At 40.6% G+C, this 25,028-nt stretch overlaps 2 protein-coding genes across 6 annotated transcripts in view; one reads left to right on the top strand and one right to left on the bottom strand.

Annotated features, from left to right (window-relative positions):
• vps13c (vacuolar protein sorting 13 homolog C) overlaps positions 1-23,884 on the bottom strand; it is a 102,671-nt gene extending 78,787 nt beyond the window's left edge. For 3 of the 5 annotated variants that reach the window (XM_080764930.1, XM_080764928.1, XM_080764932.1), the window contains exons 1-10: positions 23,696-23,884; positions 19,434-19,477; positions 19,078-19,120; positions 17,734-17,829; positions 17,245-17,277; positions 9,895-9,996; positions 6,171-6,280; positions 5,249-5,308; positions 2,690-2,749; positions 1,946-2,026 (exon numbers count right to left, since the gene is read on the bottom strand). In XM_080764930.1, coding sequence (XP_080621056.1) covers positions 1,946-2,026; positions 2,690-2,749; positions 5,249-5,308; positions 6,171-6,280; positions 9,895-9,996; positions 17,245-17,277; positions 17,734-17,829; positions 19,078-19,120; positions 19,434-19,477; positions 23,696-23,795 — 729 coding nt within the window. In that variant the 5' untranslated portion in view covers positions 23,796-23,884. The remainder of the gene's footprint in view (positions 1-1,945; positions 2,027-2,689; positions 2,750-5,248; positions 5,309-6,170; positions 6,281-9,894; positions 9,997-17,244; positions 17,278-17,733; positions 17,830-19,077; positions 19,121-19,433; positions 19,478-23,695) is intronic. The other 2 variants (XM_080764931.1, XM_080764929.1) reach the window with 1 other exon arrangement.
• The window catches only part of adgrg1 (adhesion G protein-coupled receptor G1), a 361,835-nt gene that overhangs the window by 207,123 nt on the left and 129,684 nt on the right, over positions 1-25,028 (top strand). The window lies entirely within an intron of this gene.

A 25,028-nucleotide genomic window follows, 5' to 3' on the forward strand; every position in this document is an offset into this window, starting at 1 on the left:
ACCGCTTTATAGGGAGGTCTTTACCAAACAAAGCATTGCAATGTAATTAAAATAATGCGGTCCGTAATTAAAGGGACACTTCACCCCTTTTGCAATTTTAATCGTGTTTGGGAGACAAGAAACACTTTCCTGGGGCTTATGTGGGTAATTTGTGTTTTTAGATATTTTAGTGTTTCCAAGTGTCCATGACACTGGACTCACTTACTTCCTGGACTACATGTTGTCTCAGTAAGACAGCCCTCCCCCTATCCACAAGGAGGAGCAGTGCACCAAAGCATTATGGGAATTGTAGTCCAGGAAGGAAGTGAGTCCAGTGTCCACTAAAATATCTAAAAACACAAATAACCCACATAAAACCCCCCAGGAAACTGTTTCTTGTCTCCCAACCATCATTAAATTAAGATCTGCTTGCAAAAGGGGTGAAGTCAAGTGCCCCGTTAATATACACAGTAGGGCTGTCACCATTACACATTTAAGTTGACGATTAATTCACAATCACACAAATAATTGCATGTGATTGACCATTAAATTGTGTTTTTGGCATTGGAAATTAGAATATTTAATATGAATACAAATTACATTTCTGTTTGGCTTTTAGGCTGTGTAATGCAGACATGACAAATAACTGAAATATACCAAGAAATTATTGGCATTTTTTATCAAGTTTATAGCTGATCTGCTATTTCAGCTATTCTAATGTATGAACATCTTTCAACATGGAAACAATTGACAAACTTAATTATTTGAGATGAGACCATTCACTCAATGTTTCCACCCATGACTATGTACTGTACATTCATAATACTGCCAGTGTCAGGATTATGGTCGACCTAATGTTAATTTAAACACTGAATTATTTCACCTTGTACACACACCTTGTCAGCTTTCTCTTGTCGTCGTCGTCCCCTCCCCCCTTTAGAATGAAAGGCTTTCATACATGTATGACCAATCTTTGTTTTCCCACAGTTCTCATTTCCTCTGTGGTTCTTCCAGTTTTAATATTTGCAAAACCAACCTATCCATGACGTCACATCATGGACGGTAGCCGGTAGGACTGTCACCATGAAGGCCACATGCTGGGAGCAGGCGGAATACTGTGGTCACTGAGCCAGATGAGGATACTGTGCTGCTTCAACCACACTTCCTTTTGACACGCTGACGTCAATGTCGTTACCAAAGCAACTGATTTCACAACTTTGTATCTCAATTACAAAATAATATGCACAGATTGATATGACATAGGATGTCCTATGTCCTATTTTTATTGAAACCCATTCAAGCCTGCAATAACGAAACTGCTGGTCCTGGGGTTACAGATTTTTCTGTTGACGATCCCAACCCAGTCCTAAATGCAATTTGGAAAAATCTCTGACTGGCATATAATGTGATAAAAGCTACCAAGCCCAACCCATAACTGACCAATTAGTGCATCAAACACATGATAATCGCGAAGCCGCTCGTAAAGTAGCTTGATAAACATTTGGAGAGCCGAGTTGTCCTTCCACTCTAACCTTTTATTTCCTCTCTTTCCTCTGTATGTTATTCTGAATATATATTTTTTTTTATTTAAGTGTGCGTTCTCGTGTAAAGGGTCAATAAAAAATGAGAACGCAACGGGACTTTGCTGTTTTATCTGGAGACCATCTCCGTCTGAAAGAGGCCTTACTGCGCTCGTACAGTGCGTTTGGAAAGATTCAATGTATGTCGATGGTACCGGCTACACCAGACAGCGCATGCTGTAAAAATAGGATCGGTTCCATTTTTTTACGTGCATATGCGCGCCCCACGCGCACGTATATTGTCTCCCAAATGGAGACAGTGGAGCAACACGCATTATTTTCGCAGACTGTGCATATGTCACACGCACTCTGTGTAGCTCAGCTGTAATCTTTTAGAACTTCAAATATGATTCAGGCGATTATACAGTATTAGAAAGATAACTCACCACAATCTCTTCCCAAGAGCCTCGATAAAAGATGGAGCTGTTGACATTCCAGTACGCACACAAACACTCCAAACGACCCAACTACGGACCATGAAAGCGCACACACACACACACACACACACACACACACACACACACACACACACACACACAGTTTTACGCCTCCACATAGGAGACTGTCACGATTACAATTTTAAATTCACCATTTATTGTCACACAAATAATTGTGATTTGTGTCTTTTGCATTGAACAATGGAATGTTACAATTTTGTATTTCTGTTTGCCTTTTAGGTTTCGTAATCACAAATTGCAAAGGGCAGATAAATATGACAAGTAACTTAAAAACATTTAATACTTTTTAATAATTTCTTTCTTTCCAAAACATTTACAAAATAGCGGAAATAGTTGATCTACAAGCTTACAACAAGTCACAAAGTGATGTGCTGTAAGCTTGTAGATCTGCTCTTTTTGTAATATATGGATATCATTCAACATGGAAACAATTATGCAAAAATAATTGCGAGTATCTCAAATAATTGCAATTAGGCAATTATGTAATAATTGTGACAGTCCTAAATGTTACACATCCACATGCTAAACAACACCACTTTATTAATTATGATTATTACCATGGTTTCAACTTACTATTTGTACTGCATCTACAGCAGTGTACAACTTAGTGTACATTGAGTTCCTATTTTTTAATACTAAAGTGAGTGATTTCGTAGCATTGAGAAATGTTACCTTATAGATGATCTTGGCTGCCTCATTCAGAATACAGAGCTTCCAGTTCTCGTCAGCGGTCTGAAAGCAGAAATGGAGTTGAAATATTTTTCATATTTCAAATCATTCAACTGAAAAAGGACAAATTTAGTTTTTTTTTCAACCAAGGTTCATGTTTTAGGTTGTTATTAGAGAAAGTAAAAGATTAATGTTTATTTTATTTTTTTAATTATTTAATATAGTTCTAATATAGACCCCTGAGATTACAGGATCTACTGAATGTGAAGGGGAGGTGACAAACTGACATATTGAGTATACAACACAGTATGGTAGCCCCCTATAGTACCCCCCTTTACATTCAGTAGATCCTGTAATCTTTTGTAGCCAGATGCAATTTCCTGGAGGCTGGGACTATAGTAAATAATAAATAAATAAAAATCTCTATAAACTTGTGTAAAAAAATATATATATATATGCAGTATGTAGCCCCATGTTCGAATGCCCCTGCCCCCCTGTAAAAAATAGCTAAAATTACTAAAACGAAAGAAAATAAATAACATTCATCTTCATCAACTAAAGTTGTCCACAGTGCACAATGTGCGTGCGTGCATGTGTGCCATGAACACTAGGAGGGCTGAGATGCAAAGTGGTGATCTTCTGATTACCAGGCAGTCTCTCTAGTCTTCTTCTTCTTCTTCGTGTCTGGCCATCTTCTATATCACGTCTTTCCAGTGGTTGGCGCAGGCGAGTGCAGCAGCATTTGGCCCGGCCAGGTCATCTCCAGTACATTGTGGAGCAGAGATACACATCATGATGTGGTCCATTGTTTGTGGTTCGCCACACACGCATGCATCAGAAAAAATGATATTCCATTTTTTCATGGATGCCTTGCAGCGTCCTTCGCCGACCCGCAGACGGTTCAGGGCCTTCCAGACGGCCCAAGGTTGGTCATGGCCAGTCGCGAGACGTTCCTCTGGGGTGATGCCTCTCTCTGTCCACTGGGCTGTCCGGCTACCCATGCTGTTCCACTGGTTGTGCCACTCCGTGGTCCTGGCGACAGATGGTGTGGTCTCCAGTTCTGCAGTGGTATCCAGGAAGCTGCTTCTGGACCTGAGCCGTTTTTGGGGGGCAGAGTGTTCGTGCAGTGAGTGCCGGTTGTCATGGGCCTGCTTTGTGCGCTCGGCTTTGGCGGTGACTGCTCTGCGGATGTCAGGGGGGGCAATTCCAGAGAGGGCGTAGAGGCAGGGTGTGGGGGTTGTTTTGATGCACCCAGTCATTATCCTGCAGGTCTCGTTGAGGATGGGGTCTAGTTTGTGTGCGTGACTTGATTTATACCATGCAGGGCAGGCATATTCAGCAGTGGAGAAGCACAGGGCTAGTGCCGTTGTGCGCAGCGTGGTTGGGTGAGCTCCCCACTTTGAGTTGGTTAATTGGCGCAGGAGGTTGTTCCTGGTGGACACCTTGGCTCTCGTCTTCTGGATGTGCTCTTTGTAGCTGAGGGTACGGTCTAAAGTCACTCCCAGGTAGACTGGGTGCTGGTGGTTCTCAAGCCTTATTCCGTCCCAGGTTACGTTGAGCTCCCGTTTGGCCTCCTTGTTTTTAAGGTGGAAGCTGCAGATTTGTGTCTTCCCGGGGTTTGGACGCAGGTGGTTTTCCAGATAGTACGTGGACATATCTGTCAGTCCTTGTTCCAGGGTTGACTCCACTTCTGGGAAGGTATGCTGCTGCGTTGTCATCGCTAGGTCGTCTGCGTAGGTGAACCTGCTGCATCCTTCTGGTAGGGGCTGGTCGTTGGTGTAGATGTTGAAGAGGAGAGGTGCCAGGACACTGCCCTGTGGCAGCCCGTTGTTCTGGTGGAACCATCTGCTTTCTTTATTGTTGAGCATGACATAGAACATCCGGTTGCTCAGGAGACATCTGACTGTGTTGCACAGTTTGGCATCCGCTGTGATGTCGAAACGTTTTTTAATCAGCAGCCTGTGTTGGACGGTGTCATAAGCTGCCGAAAGATCGACAAAGGCAACGCCTGTTATCAGCTTCTTCTGGTAGCCGTCCTCGATGTGCTGGGTGAGGTTTAGCAGTTGGCCTGTGCAGGATTTTCCCGGTCTAAATCCGGCTTGATCTCGGATTAGCTCAGCGTCTATCTGGGGGGATAGTCGACTGAGGAGTAGTCTCTCGAAAAGCTTGTAGGTGGTGCATAGCAGGGAGATGGGCCGGTAGCTTTTGGGGAGGTTGGGGTCTTTCCCGGGTTTTAGGAGAGCAATGATGATGGCTTTCCTCCAGATCGTTGGTATGTGCTGGGTTTGTAGGCAGATGTTGAACATGTCCAAGAGCCATTGTTTGGCGACTGGGCCTAGGTGGGTTATCATCTCGGACAGTATGTCATCAGGACCTGCGGCTTTGCCCGGCTTCATGGTGTTTAGTCCTGTTTCAAGCTCCTCAAGGATGACTCTAGTCTCTCTAGTGTCTACGCACTAAGCTACGACCTCCCATACTGTAAGTGTAAGTAATACGTGTGTGCGTGTGTGTGTGTGTGTGTGTGTGTGTGTGTGTGTGTGTGTGTGTGCGAGTGCCTCCCACCTGTAGACTGAGTTCTGCAAGGGTAACTCCCATGGCGAGGGGTCGCTGTGGGTCTGACAGCTGAAAAAGGAAAAGCAACAGTAACACACACACTGTATATGCTATACTGTACAGTATTGTTTCCCAAAGACTGATATATGAGTCGTGGGAGATTTCAGATTTTTGCCCGGTGTGTCAACTGGCCAGTCCAGGCCTGGTTCTGAATAATTATATCACCTGAATATCCTCCGTTAAGTAAAGCAAGCATTTTGCTACTTGCCTTTAACCCATTTTGGACTGAGGCTGATTTTAAAAACACCTTCTAAATCCTGACCTAAGTTTTCTGAAAAACTTAATATTTATATAGCAGCATACATTTTTGTGTAGTTTTTGAATACTGTACACACTGTACAGAACCCCAAATCCAGTCCAGAAGGTTAGGGTTACAAAAAGGGGTTCCTGGCCTATAATGGGTTAAGTGTGAATTAGGATGTTCTCTGCTTACGCAAGTAAAAGTTTGGGAACCACTGCTGTACGTATGTAGTGTGTGTGAGGGAGGTTAAGAAAAAGTGTCACTCCCTTCATCGATTTAACCACTTGAGCCGATAGTTTAAACAACCATCATTATTCTTAAAGAAGCCATCCCGACACTACTGGTAGACACCTCAATAATCCTGCTATTAACCTTACCCAATCAATGAGTAAAACATGACAATTACTATTTATTTTTAACCACTTAATACACGTAGTTGACTAGGGCTGTATAATTGGGCCATAATTGGTCTCACCAACCAGATGGAAACGATCTGTAGACCTGCTATTTCCACTTAATGTTTGCCCCAGAATATGGACACCAGGGTTCATGTGGTTAAACACAAATGGCGTACAGACTCAGTTATTTTGAAAGGTAAAAAGTACAATACAGCCTGAAATCTGAACTTACATCGTCCTCGTATCTGATGTGGATGCTGGTGATCTTGACTTGCAGGTTTTTGATGACTTGTGTTGCCAGCTTCTCAGCAAAGGTGTCCTTTTTGTCATCTTGTAGCTTTTCTGAAATTAGAAATGATGATGATTCACATATCTGTCAGCTACCCTAAACACATATTTTCAAGGACATACACAGCTTAATTCTCTGTATGCAATACAGTGCATACTATGACAAACATTAACATAATTTAAGAATAAGAAATTGTAATACATTTTAATATTGCTGGCTGGTTAGGACCAGGGTAGACAGCCTCAACAACCAAGCCATTCTTTGAAAGTTCTATTTAACTGTAATTCAATCCATCACATCTACGCAACACCATTCCATCAAATTAAAACGTGACACCTACCTTGTTTGTGATCATGCCGTTTCAACTTCCGGAATACTTTTTTGTGCTTTTTATGTTTTGTATGTCCTTTTACGACTAGCGCAGCATTAAAAGGAGACAGAGGTGTTAGAAGAGAAGGCAGGCAACCACAGAAATCCCATAGAAAAACAGAGCAACAATTCTGGATTCCTACATTCTCTATTTGAAAAGTACACTTATCCCCCAGACCTATTTCCCATATTTATTTCTCACAAATTAAGTTTTGTATTTTCCTTGAGTGAGTGATAAAAGGGCCCAAAAGGGTGACTGCTGATAACCGTTATCAGCCCTAGCCAATATGCCAATATCAGCGCAAAATGAAGTGCCACCACACGCTTGTGGAACTGTGTTCCTCTCTGTGGATGGCATTCAAATTTTTGAATCGTGTGAGAATTGTGAGAGGAAAATCGAGATTCACATTTGAGCTAGCCTCGGTCCCAGGCTTACTCATCTGCGAAGAGAAAAGCCTGGTCACAATATAAGGCAGAGAGTGCATAGCCCGAAATGACGGCCCGGAACATCCGTCAAAAATCCTGCTATTGTGCCCAGCGTGCATTTGAGCAAAAATCGTGCATCACTTGGTGATGTATGATAGGTGCCAATTACTTGTAGTTAGGCCTATTAATTATCATTACTATGTGCATTCTAACAACAATGTGACTGACCAGTACAACAAAACCTTTTGCCAAACCTTTGGGCACAATTCTCAAACTCACTTCAAGGGTTATATATAAAAATATAATCTTTTCACGAGATTTGCAGCAATCCAGAAAAAAGGTGAGAGAAGCCAATATTAACTGTTAAGAGCTGCAGATTAGAATTGGACAGAAATCTGGTGCAAAAAATCTGAATTTAAATCAAAACTCAAAAAAAGTCGCCCTCCCCAAAAAACATGAAATAGCTACAGTACCATACAGTTATACCACACAACACCTTGACTATAAAAGGTTCCAAAAACTAAACTAAATAGACATTTCCAATATTAACAACACTATGATAATGATAGTACACTCATTTCATATTCTGTCGCTGACCGTTTTAATCTCAGTCACTATAAAGGCTTTGGCAATGGAGGCAGGTAGAACATGGAATTGTATGTTTGTGCGTGCGTGTTTTAATGTTCTTCCAGTGTACAGAAGTACAGAGGAACAGACAGTACCTACCGTTCTGTTGCTCCTTGTACACAACACTCTCCAGGTCAAACAGAAAGTCTCCTGTTTGAGAGCCTAGCGGTCAGCCGGCCCGCGGCAGCATAAAGCAAACATCACAGAATGATGAATTCATACAGACCACTTCACATAGACCAGTGGTTTTCAACCCATTTCAACATCAAGGTCCATTATTTATTCAGTGTTTGAGCCACACGGGCCACCATTTTATGACATTTAGCCTCTCAGGCCCAAAACTTTGAATATTTTGTTGTTGTTGGATAATATTTTGTCCACAGTTGTCCAAGCTAAATTGATGTGGTACCATAGGAGAGATAACGGGCAAACATTGGATCAAAATAGCAATTATTCTACATTCTCTAATTGACAGACGATGAATGTTTAACAATAATTTAACTTTTGAGAGTATTTCATTTTACACATTTTTTACCAACTCTCCATCATTTAACTGGGGACCACCTGGAACCCCCTCAAGGACCACTGGTGGTCTCCGGACCACTGGTTGAGAACCACTGACATAGACTGCTTTAGGCGGAGGCTGTGAGCCACTCTGCTACACACATACAGTGCATTCAAAGATTCATTATGAAATCATTATGAGTTCCACAACTGTGGTCAGTAAATGCTGCACAATTACTCACCCTGCGCTGCCTGGAATACCCAAAGAATTTTTTTTGCATGCTTTCACGGATGATAGCCATTTCATTGAAAACGTTGTATGAAAACCATTTGACCTTAAAGTTTAAAAGAATACCATCACAATTTTATTCTACAGGATATTTGATGCTACAAATCTATCATTTGTGAAACTTCTGTCAATGTGGATTGCATTGCATCCTAATCTAGTTATTTCTATAGACTATTTTTAATAACCAACAACAATTAGCTGAAATGCACATCGAAAGCACAATAGAGTCCTTTGAAATATCCTGTCTGGCATATTATCCAGGGTGCTGATATTGAGCTGGTGGCACTGATTAACAATGGAAAAGTAATCATACGAGTGCTGGGTGCACTGGGGCACAGGATGACATGTCACACTGGGACAGTTAATAGGGGACTAATGGACGAGAAAAGAGGGTTAACAGCATTAAGCGGCAGCGGTGAGGAAAGAGCAAAAAGAGGGACGTGCTGCCCCACACATGCAGCACCAGAAAGAGAACAGAAAACGGAGCCAGTAGGCTCTCTGCAGTATGTGCACACACACCATTTCCCCTGACTTCTTTCACAGGTGTTACCGATGATACTAATGCAGGCTCCGTTCCGTTCTGGTCAAACAGAGTCAGGATGCTATTGTGCATGTTGGCTCACTGTAAACACTCTGCTACACCTGTGGGTCTCAAAGTGTCCTTGAGTGGGTTCCAAATGTACCCCCGCCCCATAGGGGATGTGCAACTCTGAGAGTGTACAAATGGTACCAAATGGACCCCTACTCTCAGAGTTATGGGGGTCCTTGAAATTAAAAGGTTTGAGAACCACTGTACACCAAAGGGAACAGAGCCTTAATTAGTATCATCGGTAAGGGAAGCGGGCCCCGAAGTAGGAAGAGTTATTCTGTTTGCTTAGAGCCCAAATTAGTAGTCAGCCCATAGTGCCCCATTGTGAACCCGGACATGTTGAGTACACCAAGGTTTTATGTTAGAAATGTTTAGTATGGCTCCCCAGCATGTAGAAACTGCCGGATGCTAACTTGCATAATTATGTTGAGCAATTTTCATAATTGGCATAATATGTGACCATACCAATTACAACCTGGCTATAGAAGGCAAAATATTCAAAATTTCATCGTGCTTTATGTAGCATGTGACATGTCAAACATGGGGGTTTTCATGATGCTGAATCCATTCCAAGCATTAGTTTTGCTAAAAAAAACACTCATTGGGCTAAAAACGGATAAGATAAAGCATAATGAAATTTTGAATATTTTGCCTTCTATAGGTTGTTAACGGTATGTTCACATATTATGGCAATTATAAAAATTGCTCAACATATGCAAGTTAGCATCCGGCAGTTTCTACATGCTGGGGACCCATACTAAACATTTCTAACATAAATCCGGGTTCACTTTTTGGCTACTAGGCTAAATGGTCATGTCAGCCTTGACTCGCCAGTATTCAAGCTATGGGTGAGAATTCCTCACCTCTGCGTAGAGCCATCTGCAGGGCCTGTTCGATGCGTTGCAGCTCTTTCTGTTTCGCCTCCTGAACGTAGCGCTCCTCCTTGGCCGCATCATACTTAATGGCTGTAAGAAAAAATAATGTAATAAAGGTGTGACAGCTTTATGTTATTTAAACACTGAAGCTGAACAGAAACCTCTTTGTGAGACAGGAAGGTAAATAAAGCTAGAGATAAGATAAGAGACAATAAGTTAGACAGGTAATTGACATGTGTACTTATGAAGTTATCTGGCTTGTCGATTTTAGCTTAACATAGTGGAATATTGTGGATGGCCAAGAAAAACTCAGCGAGTGAACACAAAAAACATTGTTACCAAGCAGGGCTCCAAACCGGGCCGATGGACGGAAACAACAATTTACTAGGAGCAGAAAACATCTGGTTCAATGTTATTTTCTCATTCAATGTTCAAATCAACTGTAAGGGCAAATTATTTCGAGTCCCCTATACAATGTGACAGTGCGGTCTAGCCAACACCGACTTGGGAGTCCTGAATCGTTGCCTTCCACAGTCCACACTCTCCCATCTAGCCTCATCAGGGTCTTGAGCTGCAGTGTTGTTTTCGTCGACGAATACTATGACGAAAAATGTCCGTCGACTACCTGTTTTCACTGACAAAAACTACGTAAAAACGAATTAAAAACGAAGCCATGATGACTAAAACTATGACTAAGTAAATATACTGTTGATTGATTGATTTTGTCACAGCAGTGTAACGGACCCCGGAATGGATATGGAGGAAAGGCTCTTACTTTGAAAGGCTATGTGGGCAAACAGGAAGCTTGCTCACTCACCAGAGTCATACTGTCAGATAAAGCCCAGCATGCATCAGTCAGGGAGTAAATGTTTGTTGTTCATGTGCTCCAAACCATGATCATGGAAAGCTAAGCCTAACCTCACCAACAGGATGAAATGGAACACCAAAAGGATCAAGTGAGTGCAGACAAATGAAATAACAAATGAAATGGAAATGGAACTGCCAGATTTTAATTATTGATTTATTGGTTTTAGTGACTTTCCTGGAGAATGGCATGGTCAAGTGACATCATGATATTGGGACACCTGGTAACAAGTTAGCACCTAGCTGGAGAGGGAACAAGGTGAATGTCAGTTTATGGTTATTGGTTTGTGTCATATATATTGTTGTGGGATCTTGTTTTATTGGTTTGTTTATATGGTATTATGTTTTGATATGAAACTTTTATTGGTTAATTGTAAACTTATTTGTTTATATGAATGCCTCACATTATTGAAGATGTCTTCCTGTATTGATTATATGTTTGTGCCTTGCCTTTAGTTTTCACGATGATCTATTAAAGAAACTTCACATCATCAGTCGGCCTTCAACCTCTTTGTCCAGCCTGGTTCGCTACATGCAGTACTGACTCCACTTTAGCCTTTAGGCCCTGTTCCGTTGAAGCAGTGAGTCCAGGCCCTAACCGATTCTGGGCGGGAAATTTAATGTTTTAAACATTGTTATAATTTAGCTATTGAAAAATAGCAGACCTACAAGCTCATAGCGCGCTACGAGCTTGTAGGTCTGCTATTTTTGAAAAATCGTAAAAATGTGGAGCAAATCTTTGAATATATATTCTTTCAAAGTGAATGTTTTTCAACTGCCTCTGCCCTCTAGCACTGGCCTGCAGCGACAGCCACCTGTGTTACCCCAGTCAAAAACATCCATGAAATGTGTGATTCATTCTGCTTCCTCACTAGGGCTGCATAGTGCAGGTGAATAAGTGGCATTGTGAAAACCACGAGCCTAAGGAATGCAGGCTTCACTGCTCACATACTGTACTGTATGTAGCAGCATTCCCTAGCTTGGACAGAAACAAGCACTAAACTGTCCTATCACCGGGGCCTTGTTCTAATCATCATACTATATATTTATTTATTTACTTTTTCATAGGCTCATTTCTTTTCCTGTATTTTTGCACGTTGCAAATACCGTGACAGACTTTGGTAAAATTGTTAACCATGAACCATTTTTCCAGTCACATTGCTGTAATCGAATGTAATTGATTATCACTGCCATATTAATGCTATCTAAGAAAATCTCTCACACACACACACACACACACACACACACACACACACACACACACACACACACACACACACACACACACACACACACACACACACACACACTAAACATTATGTGATGCAACTAACCAATTAGTTCAGCATTAGTTGCAATGTTCTTGCCAGTAAAGAAATACAACTGCACTCCCCATTCAATGGCTTATATATTTTGCTGCACTAAAAAACAAAGCAAAAGCTAAAGAAGCACAACGCTTGCACCTTACAGGATGTTTAACTTGCACTTTAACTGAATCCAAAGTCATAGTAAATACTGTATATGCCAATCAAGTGAAATTTCACATTAATGTACGCAAAATATGTCTGTGTGCTTGAATCAACAGACTCTACTGATAGTCCGGCAGCCGAGATAGACAGGTGGAAAATTTGGTAAATACCGGTAGTCTTTTTTATTGGCCTAAAATATTGTCTATATACATACATTCGTGAATCCACTTACTGACCGGCTGTTAGTATTGGGCAATTTTGTGAAAATAACCATGAGGGGGCGGATATGGAGTGAATATGGGCTGTGTATTTCCTGTTTTCCTGTCCAAAATTCTGTAATACTGTATGTATTGTTGTTGCTGTACATCCCATGACCTATTCTGTTTTTTTTATTCCGTTTTTTCTGTTGATGTTTTGGTTTTATTGTATGCCTTGTGTGTCTCGTCTTGCGGTGAAAATAACCGATCTGCAAGATCGCAACACACACACACACACACACACACACACACACACACACACGTGCGTGCGCTATCTATATATATGGCCACAATAGGGAGCGGTACAGAAAACATTTAGCCTTGGCAAATAGCCTTTGCAGTGTGCATATGTTCCAGACCAGTGTACACTATGCTGTAGAGTGCTCATGTATATTAGGGCTAGAGACCATCTGCTACAGCCACAGACTCATTAGTAAGGCATGGACGAGTCCAGCCACGGCCCAATACACATTCACATGGCTCATAAATATGGCAATTGAGTCTAATAAGGGACACAGAGTTACATATGTGTGTTTGTCTGGATTCATGTACATGCACGTACATGTGGTCAGGAGTACATTTATTTCCTATACAAAAATTAGGAAGTTAGCAGCAATAAAGACATGTATGTAGGTTGTGGGTTCTTACTGTACTGTACCTTCTGTGAATGCATGTGTGTGTGTGTCAGAGAGACCTCAATCCGTGCCAATCCAACTGTGACAGGCTGACTACATTGTTTGCTCGATTGTCAACGTTCTGCTTGTCCAGATACACATGCCGGAGCCATTAGCGTTACAGGTACGATCATCATCTTGATTAAAATCAGGGTTATTGAACTTACTCATCTTGTCGTTTTGCTGTATATGTTCACATCCTTTTAGACTTAGTTATCAAATTAACTTTATTAATTCATTTTTGTCACGACTTTTTATGCATAATGAGATCAGGTGGGTGTATTATATTGTGCGAAGTAACAACTAAAGTAGACCATTCAAAATGAATTAAAATGCTTCCTGAATAATAGGCTTTCCTTTTGCGCACACACTTTGAAGCCAAATATTCAGATTTGCCATGCTCTATTCTCCAAAGAAAATCCAGCAATCTAATAATAAAGTGCAGATAATTATACTATTTTTAGCTGTGGATTTCCGATGAAGAAAGACCCTTGTTGAGCTGCATTATTCACCTCTTTGAAAGAAAGGGACAGAGAGAGAGCAAACACCTTGGCCACCAGGCTGCTAGGCAACCACCAGACTGGGCAGTGACCTTTAGAATTAACAATCGCTTAACAGGAATACAACCCAGGGCTCGCTTTCACGGGAGCATCTCAGTGCTAAGACCATCTACGTCCCACTCTAAGCTAGGGCTGTGCAATTTGGAACTGAAGACTGAAGAAGGAGGAATTATACAAAGTAGGGTGACATTGATGACATCACGATGAGGACAAAATCAGTTGAGCTGTTCCTGAGAGCAATTTCTATTAACACAATCAGTGCCGGGATTCCTTCAAAATAGAAGCTCTGGGGTGCCGGAAAGACATGGCCGAACCGACTTTTATTCAGCTCTAAAATAGGAATATGAATCGGCCCTTATTCTTACCCTTTTATTTATCCAGGAGCAGTCACTAAACACACATGCTTGCGTCGGAAGCACACGCTTGTTCTCAGCAACACCCTGCTGCTTCACATTCATACAGCTACTGTAGTGTACACACAGTCACTCCTGGCAGCTGCCCAGGACAACCACATTGGCTCCACTGGAGCTAATCAGTCAGGTGACTTGCTCAAAGGCATCAGTGCTAGTTGATGTTAACCAGAGCCATAGAGTATAGACATTGAGGGGGCAGAAAACAGCCTGGTCACGTGGTTCATGTACTCGCGAGCCCATACAGACTCCAATGCATTCCGTAAACTTCTGGTGTCCCTATTCGCCAATAGAAGTCTATGTAGAAGAGCAGACATTGGACTGGCCCCATGAAGTGAACGGAGTTGTCGTAACTCTGTCTTACTCTATGGCTCTGATGTTTAACCAGATGAACCCAATATTCCCTATTCTACGCATGCCATAATAGGCAAACATTTTGTAGAAATAGGCAAATATTCACTGCAAATAGCCAGATCCACAAGCCACACAGCGCGTTTGTAGATCGGCTATTTTCAGTGAATATTTTAGTGTAGAGGGACAAAAGCAGTGCACAAAGTATAGACCGCGGCTAGTGGACGACTCGGGTTAAGGGGGAAAACGTACTTACTTTTCACTTTAGTATTTAACACCAACTACAGGAGATACATTGATAGCCACGTCTGCATTATCCATGCAAGCTGAGGCCCATGGACATCCCAACGAGGGTCTTAGACAAAATAAGTTATGAATAAATACTAATTTAAAACCAGAACAATTTGCAATTAAAGCTCACTTTTTCTTTCGTCTTATACTATGTTAAGTCAGGTTAGGAAATACTAAATATTATATACTGAAAAGACACACACACACACAATTATGTGATGCAACTAACCAATTAGTTCAGCATTAGTTGCAATGTTCTTGCCAGTAAAGAAATACAACTGCACTCCCCATTCAATGGCTATATATTTTACTCTATTTTGCTGCCACTAAATAACAGAGCAAAAGCTAAAGAAGCACAACGCTTGCACCTTACAGAATGTTTAACTTGCACTTTAACTGAATCCAAAGTCATAGTAAATACTGTATATCTGCCAATTAAGAGACATTTCACATTAATGTACGCAAACTATGTCTGTGTGCTTGAATCAACAGACTCCACTGATACCGATCTGCCTAATTTGCTTCGGGGAAATTATTTAAAACTTTAAAGAAATGATTTCGCATTGAGGGATGATTTTAACGTATTAATTGTTTTGTTTTAACTTAACCCCTTGTATGATGAATAGGAAAAATAACCATGGGGGGGGTGGATATGGAGTGAATATGGGCAGTGTATTTCCTGTTTTCCTGGATGCTGTAATATGTATTGTCACACTATTGTCATCCAAACCCTGCCCATAGTAACTACATTTAGAGGATACCTAGTATGGGTGTAAAATGTAATTCTCTATGTTGCGTTTACAGGAAGTAATTACAAATCAAATTTGACCTCTGAATTTGAAATAGGTTGTATTTAACAGGTTATCCACATACCAGTCCCCTAGACTAGAGTCCCTAGACCAGAGTCCCTAGACTCCTTCAAGGCCGCTCTCAAAGAGCACTTACGGGTGACTGCAATTCGCCCCTGTAAAAAAGTAAGTCTCTTTTTTTCCTTGAACTGTACCCATTCTGCCAACTGTTAATAACATTTTCAATCAATTCAAACAATCACCACATTGTGCTTTAATGCCCAACAAAAATAAAAACAAAGCAATAAATGTGACATCTACACTAGTGAAAAAATGAAAAAAATGAAAAGCAAAACTCCCCAACTATCCCACAATCTCTATCTGCCAGTGGTTATTAGTAGATATACATTACAGTAATGTGCTTCATACTGAAAAACATCATAGTGAGTGATAGATAAAGGGTTGAGGAAATGGCTTTGTCTTGTTCTGCCTTGTTACAAGGTCAGTCTCTAGTAACACTGTCTGTGGCTGGTAACCCACCACTGAGGAGATCATACTCTATTCTAAAGAGTGTATGTTGTTAGTTGGCTGGTAAAACTGTGACTGTGGCTTCTGAGATGCAGTATTTGTTAGTGTATGAAACTTACCTGTTTTGATTTTTTTTTTAACTAAATATAGTATATATATACAGTACTAGGCCTACAAGACAAAGCCCAAACCTCAAGAAGACTAGAACCTAGCTGCATAAGATTGAATAATAGTTTGGAGAACCTAGCAGCAATCTTTTTTCTGAAGGTAAAGGCAAGCCCGAATGAACCAAGAAAGGTTACACTGTTATGAAAACAGGATTCTGTGCAAAACTATACAGTTAGTCTATACAAAATGAAAGGACTAGCTGTACCATTTTCAGTCAAATATCACTGGAACACCTTAATTAGTTATTTTATTTCCGGATTTTGGCAATGCACTGTACATGGATCCACCGTTTTAAATTTAATTTTATCTGCTCCAATTGGTGGGTTTTAGCAGGTTTGCCAGCAGTGGTACACTGGTACAGCTGAGCTGAGTGATGGGCAAGGACAAGGACAAATATCCACCATGAGAACATAGGCTTTTATTGCATTTTATTTTACCAAGTTGAAGTGGTTTATGTTAGATATGGCTATATGATTATTTAAACTTACAAACTGTCAGCAGAATGACAGTTTTTAGGCTAACAATACTTGGGGATCTCAGTGCTGATGGGTTAATTATTTAGTGCCTTTGTAGGATGCTGGGAAAACACTTTTCTGGGTAGTTATCAGGCCAAATGTGGCAGTTTACGATTCACGAGGAAAGAAAGCCGTTTTAAGCCTGATTCATACTTTATTGTACGACAGCGGCGGCGCGCTTGTAGATGGGCTATTTTCGGGGGTAACGTTGGAGTAAAATTGCAGCAGCCTGAATAATCCCTTATAGGAACATTACATATCGACTGTTACCAGACAGCTTCTGAGATTTTAAAAATGAAATTGTACTTTTCAACAACCGAGCCTCAGCAACGTCTGACTGTAAATGGTAAAGCAAAAACATAAAATAATGTAATATAGCAAAGGCGCAATTTGGGGGCAAGAGATTTCTTCGCATTTTAACCACCACCTGTAAGCAGTTCTCCATTCTCTGGAGCATTCTTACCATTGTAAGGACACGTTAACAACTGTGAGTCGGCTGAAACAGAGAATATTAAGAATATCGTCTCTGTCGGGTGGCAACGCCAAAAACTGTTACTTTTCTGTATTTAAATTCAAAAATAGCAAAAGTGCAAGTTCAAAGAAGTGCATTGCTTCGTGCCATGTTTCTAGCTTCCAGATCTGCTATTTTTGATATTTTTGTGTGATGCTATAGTATGATCAAGTAGGGCATTCATTTTAGTAAAAACACAAAAAGTTTGAATATGGAGATAAGAGGTTTCTGCCCAACTGCAACAATATCCACTTTTTTCAGTCTTTACACTTACACACACTGTAACACAAACTTCACACACCAAATAAGATTCTTGAACTTGAAATCAAGGATTTGAATACAACAACTTTAAACAGAAACTAGCAGATTTGGTCAAAAATAATATCTAGACAAAGTATTATAGCAAAGTTTGAACGGTAAGGAGGAATTTCTAGTACTTACTGGCTCCAGGGACCACCAGCAGATACAGCCCATCTAATGTAGCGACTACAGCATCGTTATAGAGGTTTTTCCAAGGGATCTTCAGTGTTAGCTTTCCTACAATGACAAGGATAAAAATAGATTTATTTACGTAATTACTGGATTTTATTACAGCATGTGCATGAAAATACTGTATTTTCTTGGTATCGTTTCATTTTTGATCATATACTTCGAAGGTCACAGGTTCAATCCCTGCAACACACCAATGGGCAGAGTAAAACACATCTTGTCGAAAAATTTACTCCATCACATCAAGTATAGCAGAAGCTGTGTACAGTTGTGCAATTTGCTATTTGACTTGCGTCCTCTAGCAGAATTTCAACTTGCAATTGGTTGTTTTGCGATGTCTTGAGTGTGCTGTGCTCATAGACGTCTTTTTGCACAGAAAAAAAACATGGCTTGCCTTAACATATTTATAACACAGGGACATGTTCATCAACAACACATTCCTCCATTAGCTTACATTACATAACAAACCTGGGACCTACCATACCAGTCATAGAACCATTCACTTCCTGACTACACCAGAGAAAGCCAAATGAGTTTAATTGAAAGTGAAACAAGACATACAAGGCTGTATTTTGCGTGTCTTAAGTACCAGGTCTTATTCCCTAACTTGAGTAAACTAAAGACCTGGAGGTGTGGTCAATGCTCTTTGGCCACTCTGAATAGCCAAATGGCATTGATCACACCTCCAGGTCTTTAGTTTACTCAAGTTAGGGAATAAGACCTGGTACTTAAGACACGCAAAATACAGCCCACAGTATATTAATACAGTAATTTAGATATTATTGTTAGTCTTTGATTGCAAAAGACTAACAATAATATCAAAATGTACTTTTGGCATTGTATGAATGTTCAACATAAAGAAGATTGCATTTAATGTGAGGAATAAGGTGTTTGAGAGCCAAGTCAGAAATGTACTTGCAGTTATTATTTTTTTCATTGAGTTACACTACTTTCTTTGTGTGCAAACTAATCGATACAAATAAAAAGAAAAAAATAACTACACTGATTGTAAAATAATGTATTATGAAATGTGAAAATGAATGACAGTTGCGTAGAAATACCATATGAATGCTGGACATAAGCATAATGGCTGTTGGTGGATACCGTTATCTCTAAAAACATGAAGTGGAGTTCACTGTGGCAGTGGGGGGGGCGGTGTGAAGCATCAGTTGGGAGTGGAAGAGGTTGGAAAGGACATGATTAACCACATCAACATGATTACACACACACCCCTGGGGACTGGGGAGGCATAAGGGAACAGTTCAACATGTCCACATGAGATTTCTCAATACTCACCAACTTGTCCGGCTTTGACTTTGAATGGGACATCTAGTTCACTCTGTAAGAAAGAATACAGAGGGAGAAAGCAATGAACGACAGATCATGAGTGAAGTAAAAACTGTCAACTAAAATAGTACAGTACTAACACCAGTGGTCATTTTGGGCTCAGGCGTACACTCATGTTATATTACGGTACGTAAATATCTATCTAAATCTTTGATACAGTGTGTCACAGGGAAAATCGTAATCGGGCCTGTATTTAGAATGCAATGATGAAAAGCTTCATATGCTTTCAATTAACATTAGGAGGACCAAATCAATTGCTAACCAAACCTAGTTTTCTAAAATGGAGGATGAGAATGAGCACTTACCAAAGCATTTTCCTTGACTTTCAGATTCTCAAGTACAACATTTCCTGCATAGAATAAAAGAAACACAATGTTAGGAAAACAATAATCAGACACACAGAATGCTCTTGGATTTCCTTAGGTTTTTACGAAGATCAGTGTTGGTAGTTTGTTTTCAAACATCCCACAAACATTTTATACAGATCCTCCTTTGTTTACTCTTTACTGCTCCTAATTCTGATCGGGACTGATGCACTTGTCTCATTGTGACCTTTAAGCTTTCAACAAAGGCTTAACCCATATAAAAGAAAGAAGAGACAGAGGGCTGCCCAAACAATAATCAAATTAGTCATAGATGACAAGGGCTTCCTGGGCACTATCAATCTGACCCTTTGTAATGCTCACTGTTGATTGCTTGTAAACTACGAAAGGCTATAAAAATATACACCCCTAAAATGTTGTTGAAATGTTGTGCAACAAAAGGTAACATAAAATGTATTTATTGCTTGAGCTGCACGCATCCGCCTCGTTGACGGAAGACTGCTGGGCGAGCACTCACGATCAACATGGAATGAATCATGTACTGGCCATATAAGGAGCATGTCTTGAGTGTACAGGGTTTGATGAGGTCAGATCAACATATGGAATGTCAGAACAAGTCAGCTCCATATATGGAGATCTAAAGGTGGTAGCGGGGACATTCTCTTGAGTGTACAGGGTTTGATCAGGGCAGGGCCTGTTGAGAACTCTAGTTTTCGCCAGCTGCCAGTTGCGACTGCACTAATAACTTTGGGGCAGGCCCGTCTAGAGTTTGAATGAACAAGTATCAGTCAAAATTGAAGAGGAAGGATTGATGGGGAAGGATCAACATATGGAATGTCAGAACAGGTTCTGACACCATATATGGAGATGATAAGGGTTTGAGGTCAGATGTGGAGTTGCTGGCCAATATTGATGACATCAGGGATCTCCATATATGGGCTTAATGGCAACAGCATAGTCATAGTGATATCACGAGACCTGGGCACCATATATGGAGGCTTTCCCATGTATGGGGATTTTGAGTGATACACTGACTGATGGGAATTGCACGTTTTCATGGTAAATGCGACCTGCGGTTACAAAAAGAAAGACGCTATTACTAAGATAAAGGGAGGAATTTCTCTTCCAAAACAAGCTATAATAACTGCTATATATAATAACTAAGTGCTAGGATTATCAACCAATATATAAGTTAATAACACTTTTACAGACGACAATTCATTGTATGCAAAGATCTTTCTTCCATTATTGATTACAAAAATGTAGTATGGAGTTCCTGGTTCCCACATAATCAATGTTCAATTTCAGGTTTTGGAAAGTAAACAACTCTGCCCTATTCACCATCACCATATTCATCAAAGCAGCAAAGATGTGATGCAGTGTGGCATTTTTGTAATCTTTCCATATGCACATCTTTCTTATTTTTCATGTTCTTTGTTGGGTGTTCACTACTTGTTGCATATTAAAGTGATACTGTAGACTTTGTTGTTACCAGTTGCTCTATGACCCAGGGCAGAGAGATATTTGGCAACAGGAGCACCTTGAACATGGATGAGTCACAGTGCTTCTTAAAGGAGTTAACAAAAATGCTCACAATTAGATTCTAGAGTGTAGGTGAATAGGTGTAAGGTTTGCCTGGATAGACCTACTTTGGGCAGCCTGGACCTGCAGGCAGTAACACAGAGTAATGTAACAAAAGACAAAACAAATGCACAAATTGCACAGCAACTTATTGAATATGAACACCAAAAGACAGCACAACAAACACAGTAACACACACACACACACACACACACACACACACACACACACACACACACACACACACACACACACACACACACACACACTATCGGTTTCTGTTCTATGTTGAACAGACAAATTCCGCTCAGTTCTAATTTGTTCTGGTCGTTCAGAGCCTTAGGTTACTAATCATCATTTTGAGGCAGATTTACAGGACCTAGGTCATTATTTTTCTACAGATGTAGTTGTTTTAGTATTTTAGTAATAGTAGACCTCCCTACAATACAGTATGAGTGACAGAAAAGCAATCATCAAGTAAGATTCAGAAAGATTCCATTCTGAGATAGTGAAAGTGAAATTGGCTGCTTAAACAATGTGCTGTGTCATATGTGCTTGTGTTTCCTGTAACAGACCACAAGTTGTGGTGGAGAATAATGGTGCAACATTTAATGAATCTGTAATTTCAGTCACATCTCAACGTCTTCTTTTGCTGCAGTAAAGTACAAGTACAGTACTATTCTATCAGATCAAAGACAGGGGTTGACACGTGTCTCAGAGGAACTTGCCCGTTGAGCAAGTACAGGTTATGTTCTACTTGTCCACAGGTCTTGCAAATCGGCCATACAAAGTGATTGGTAAAAATTGAATTACCATTCAATTTAACACTTTTTACTTTCTACTAGGGCTATGATAAAAAATAATCATACCTCAATTTGTATGTCAAATACCTACATCGCTATAGCCTATGAATATTCCCACAGGTGTCACACTTGTTATTTTATATTTAAGTGTAGCAACAGTGAAAACAGCACATTATGTAAACAGTGCTCTTAATTTACATTCCACAGACCAGAAGACAGAGAGCGCAGGCCATGTTCGGGTGTTTGGCAGATATCTTGTGTTGTGTTGCGTTTTAGGGTTGTGTAAAAATGTCAATGGCTCCCCGATGGGCAATCAGCATAAGGGTTGGATTTGGAGGTAAGTCCCTGGCCTGCGACATACAGTACTGTCACATCCAGGGGTGTACTTACTTGTACATCATGACCAGGGGATGTACTTTACATTATGTATATGTACTTGTGTCACTGCCAAAAAAATGCGCATACCACATAGGTGGAGAACGTCGTCATGGGTTTGTACTTTGTATCTGTCTCATGAACAGTAAACCCCTTTCTGTCCTGTCAATATTCCTTAGGGTGATTCCACAGCCAGCAGCTAATCTTTTAGAACACTTCCTGTTGGACCTGTTAGCTTGCTTCTGGCTATGCACTAATGTTACCTTCTTTTACAATACTCCAAACAAGAGAAGTCCCAGTTTCCTCACAGGCTAGAAGCTCAAGTTCAAAGCTCAAAGTTGGCACTCGTCACATTGGGCTGCTGCCAAATGCCTATTATCAGTGTCCATTTGGTCACACATGTATGGTCTGGCATTCAGAAATAACATCATGTGGCAGCCAAGTCTACGGACATTAATTGTTTGCTTAACAGACAGCAGCAGCACCCAAAAAACAGGACCCCAGCCAAGTCTATGGACTTTTAATGTTTGCTTTAAGCAGTGACGTCATGTCATTTACTTTGCAACATACTACAGGGGTATCATATTACTGGTGGGGAACTATGGTCTAGTTTGGTATACTATACATGATGGACCACACCTATAGGCCTATTACATTTCTCACAAGTTAAATCAAATGAATGAAAAGGTAAACCTAACAATCTCTACCACTGACTGGGGAAAAGGTGGCTCATAATGTTTGTTGAGTTGACAGCAATGCAAACGCCACGTCTGGTCTATGAGGCTATTATTACTTCCTCATAGACAGAGGTGTATCCTTACCGCAACCTGTCACCATTGCATCCAGCCCTGCATTGGGGATGAAGAGAGGTTAAGTCTTGAGTCCAGACCAGTGATATTCAGTTACTTAGGTTTTCGTTACACAGTAAAGTCCCCAGTGCTGGTTTGTAACTTAATTGTGTACATTTGCGCATGAGTTAAATTAGGCCCACACTGAGCTCTATTATTTTTCACACTGCAGTGTTGAAAAACAACTCCCAGCTGTGCAGCACCCTTCCCACCCCACCAGAATGGGTAGTAGTTAAAACCGTCATACTGTACAGTGAGTGATACCTCCAGTCCAGACATAAAGAATATGGAGCACTATCTTATCAACAGTATTGTTAGTATATTATTGCAACTGGGTCGTTGTGTGCAGCAGCAGACAGCTGCAATGCATCCTAGGCTCTTTTGTGAACAGAGCTCATTAACATTGCACAAGCAGGCAGCCCTGCACTGCACACTCCATTTCCAAAGGTCGTGGTCGTGGACCACGTATAATAAGAGCATAATTAAAAGACACTGTCAAAACAAAATAAACGACAGTGTTGTTGTATCGTTGCATGTCACAGACAGAACCAGGGTTTTGGTTTACTAGCAGCCAGGGCATAGGCTGTTTGTTTACGCCCGCCAGAGCTAGCATCACTGTCAGACTCAGACTGCTTACCTCCCCAGATGCCAATCTTTAACTGCGACTTGTCCAGGTTCTCCACATAATCTCCGATGAACTTGTTTAACAGATCACTGACCAAAGACTCAAACACCATGGCTGCTGTCGACGGGACGCACAAGCGAAGCCCTTTTGCTATACAGCAGGCTTCATGCGTTTACGTTTAGAAAACACCAGCGGGTTTAGTACACTACTGCTTACAAGTCCTGCTGTTGATAATAAGATGACAGGAGCATGAGTTGTTTTTTTGCCTTGCAGAACGTTACAACGTATGATGGCTGTAAAAGGCAGCTCTAAATGTCTGGCCGTTTAAATCGTTACTATATTTAACAATACATTTCTTTACATTCTTTGATTTTCCACTATATATTTTTAAGTCACTTTAAACTTACCTGGACTAGGACTATATTAATTGTATCTTTATTGAAGTTAAGGGCAACAATTTACCTGGCTCTTTTCTGTGATAGAGCGAATCGCTCTGGGATAGATTACCTTATTTTCTACACTCGGAGCGCATCGATTTGGCATTGAACTGTTGGTCAGGTGAGAGTGAGTCAGATGAAAGGGTTGGCCTTAATTTTACGTGTTTACTGTGTATGGATAATGGATGGCACATTTCGATTACAAAATTATCATTCCCCCGCCCCCCCCGCACACTCACACACTCACTCACTCGTGTGTGTGTGTGTGTGTGTGTGTGTGTGTGTGTGTGTGTGTGTGTGTGTGTGTGTGTGTGCGTGCGTGCGTGCGTGTGTGGGTGCGTGCGTGCATGCGATCATATGGAACCATGATGTCTTAACTAAAATAGGCCTATACACACTAATACATGATTAGTATGACCTCTATGACAGTAGGCCTATAGAGTTATAGGTTATATTATTATCCTCATCTTCAAGACAAAACATGTGATTTTCGTTTTTTCTCTCAAATTTCCTCTATATGCCAGGTTTGAAGGTTTTTTCTTTTATTAGACAGTATTTTTTATAGTAATATAATGTAATATAATGTCTGTTAGGCATATTGTCCATATTCAACAGATTAGTTTAAAAATAATAGCAAATAAAAAGCATAGGTTTATTTATCTGACTGTATGGTATGAGGTTGTAGAAAAAAAGTAATACCCTAAAACAAAAAAATACATCACATGGATGCACCTGAGATGTATCCTCAGTGATGTATACCAAGGTCATCAGGGTTTCACCTGAGATGTATCCTCAGTGATGTATACCAAGGTCATCAGGGTTTCGGGTCTTCCAACATTATATACTCAGGTGACCCAGCCGGGGTGATCAAGTCCCAGTAGCTATACCTCGATCAGTCCCATTAGGGA

Source organism: Protomyctophum bolini (assembly GCF_963924005.1).
Source record: "Protomyctophum bolini genome assembly, chromosome: 1".
Lineage (NCBI taxonomy): Eukaryota > Metazoa > Chordata > Actinopteri > Myctophiformes > Myctophidae > Protomyctophum > Protomyctophum bolini.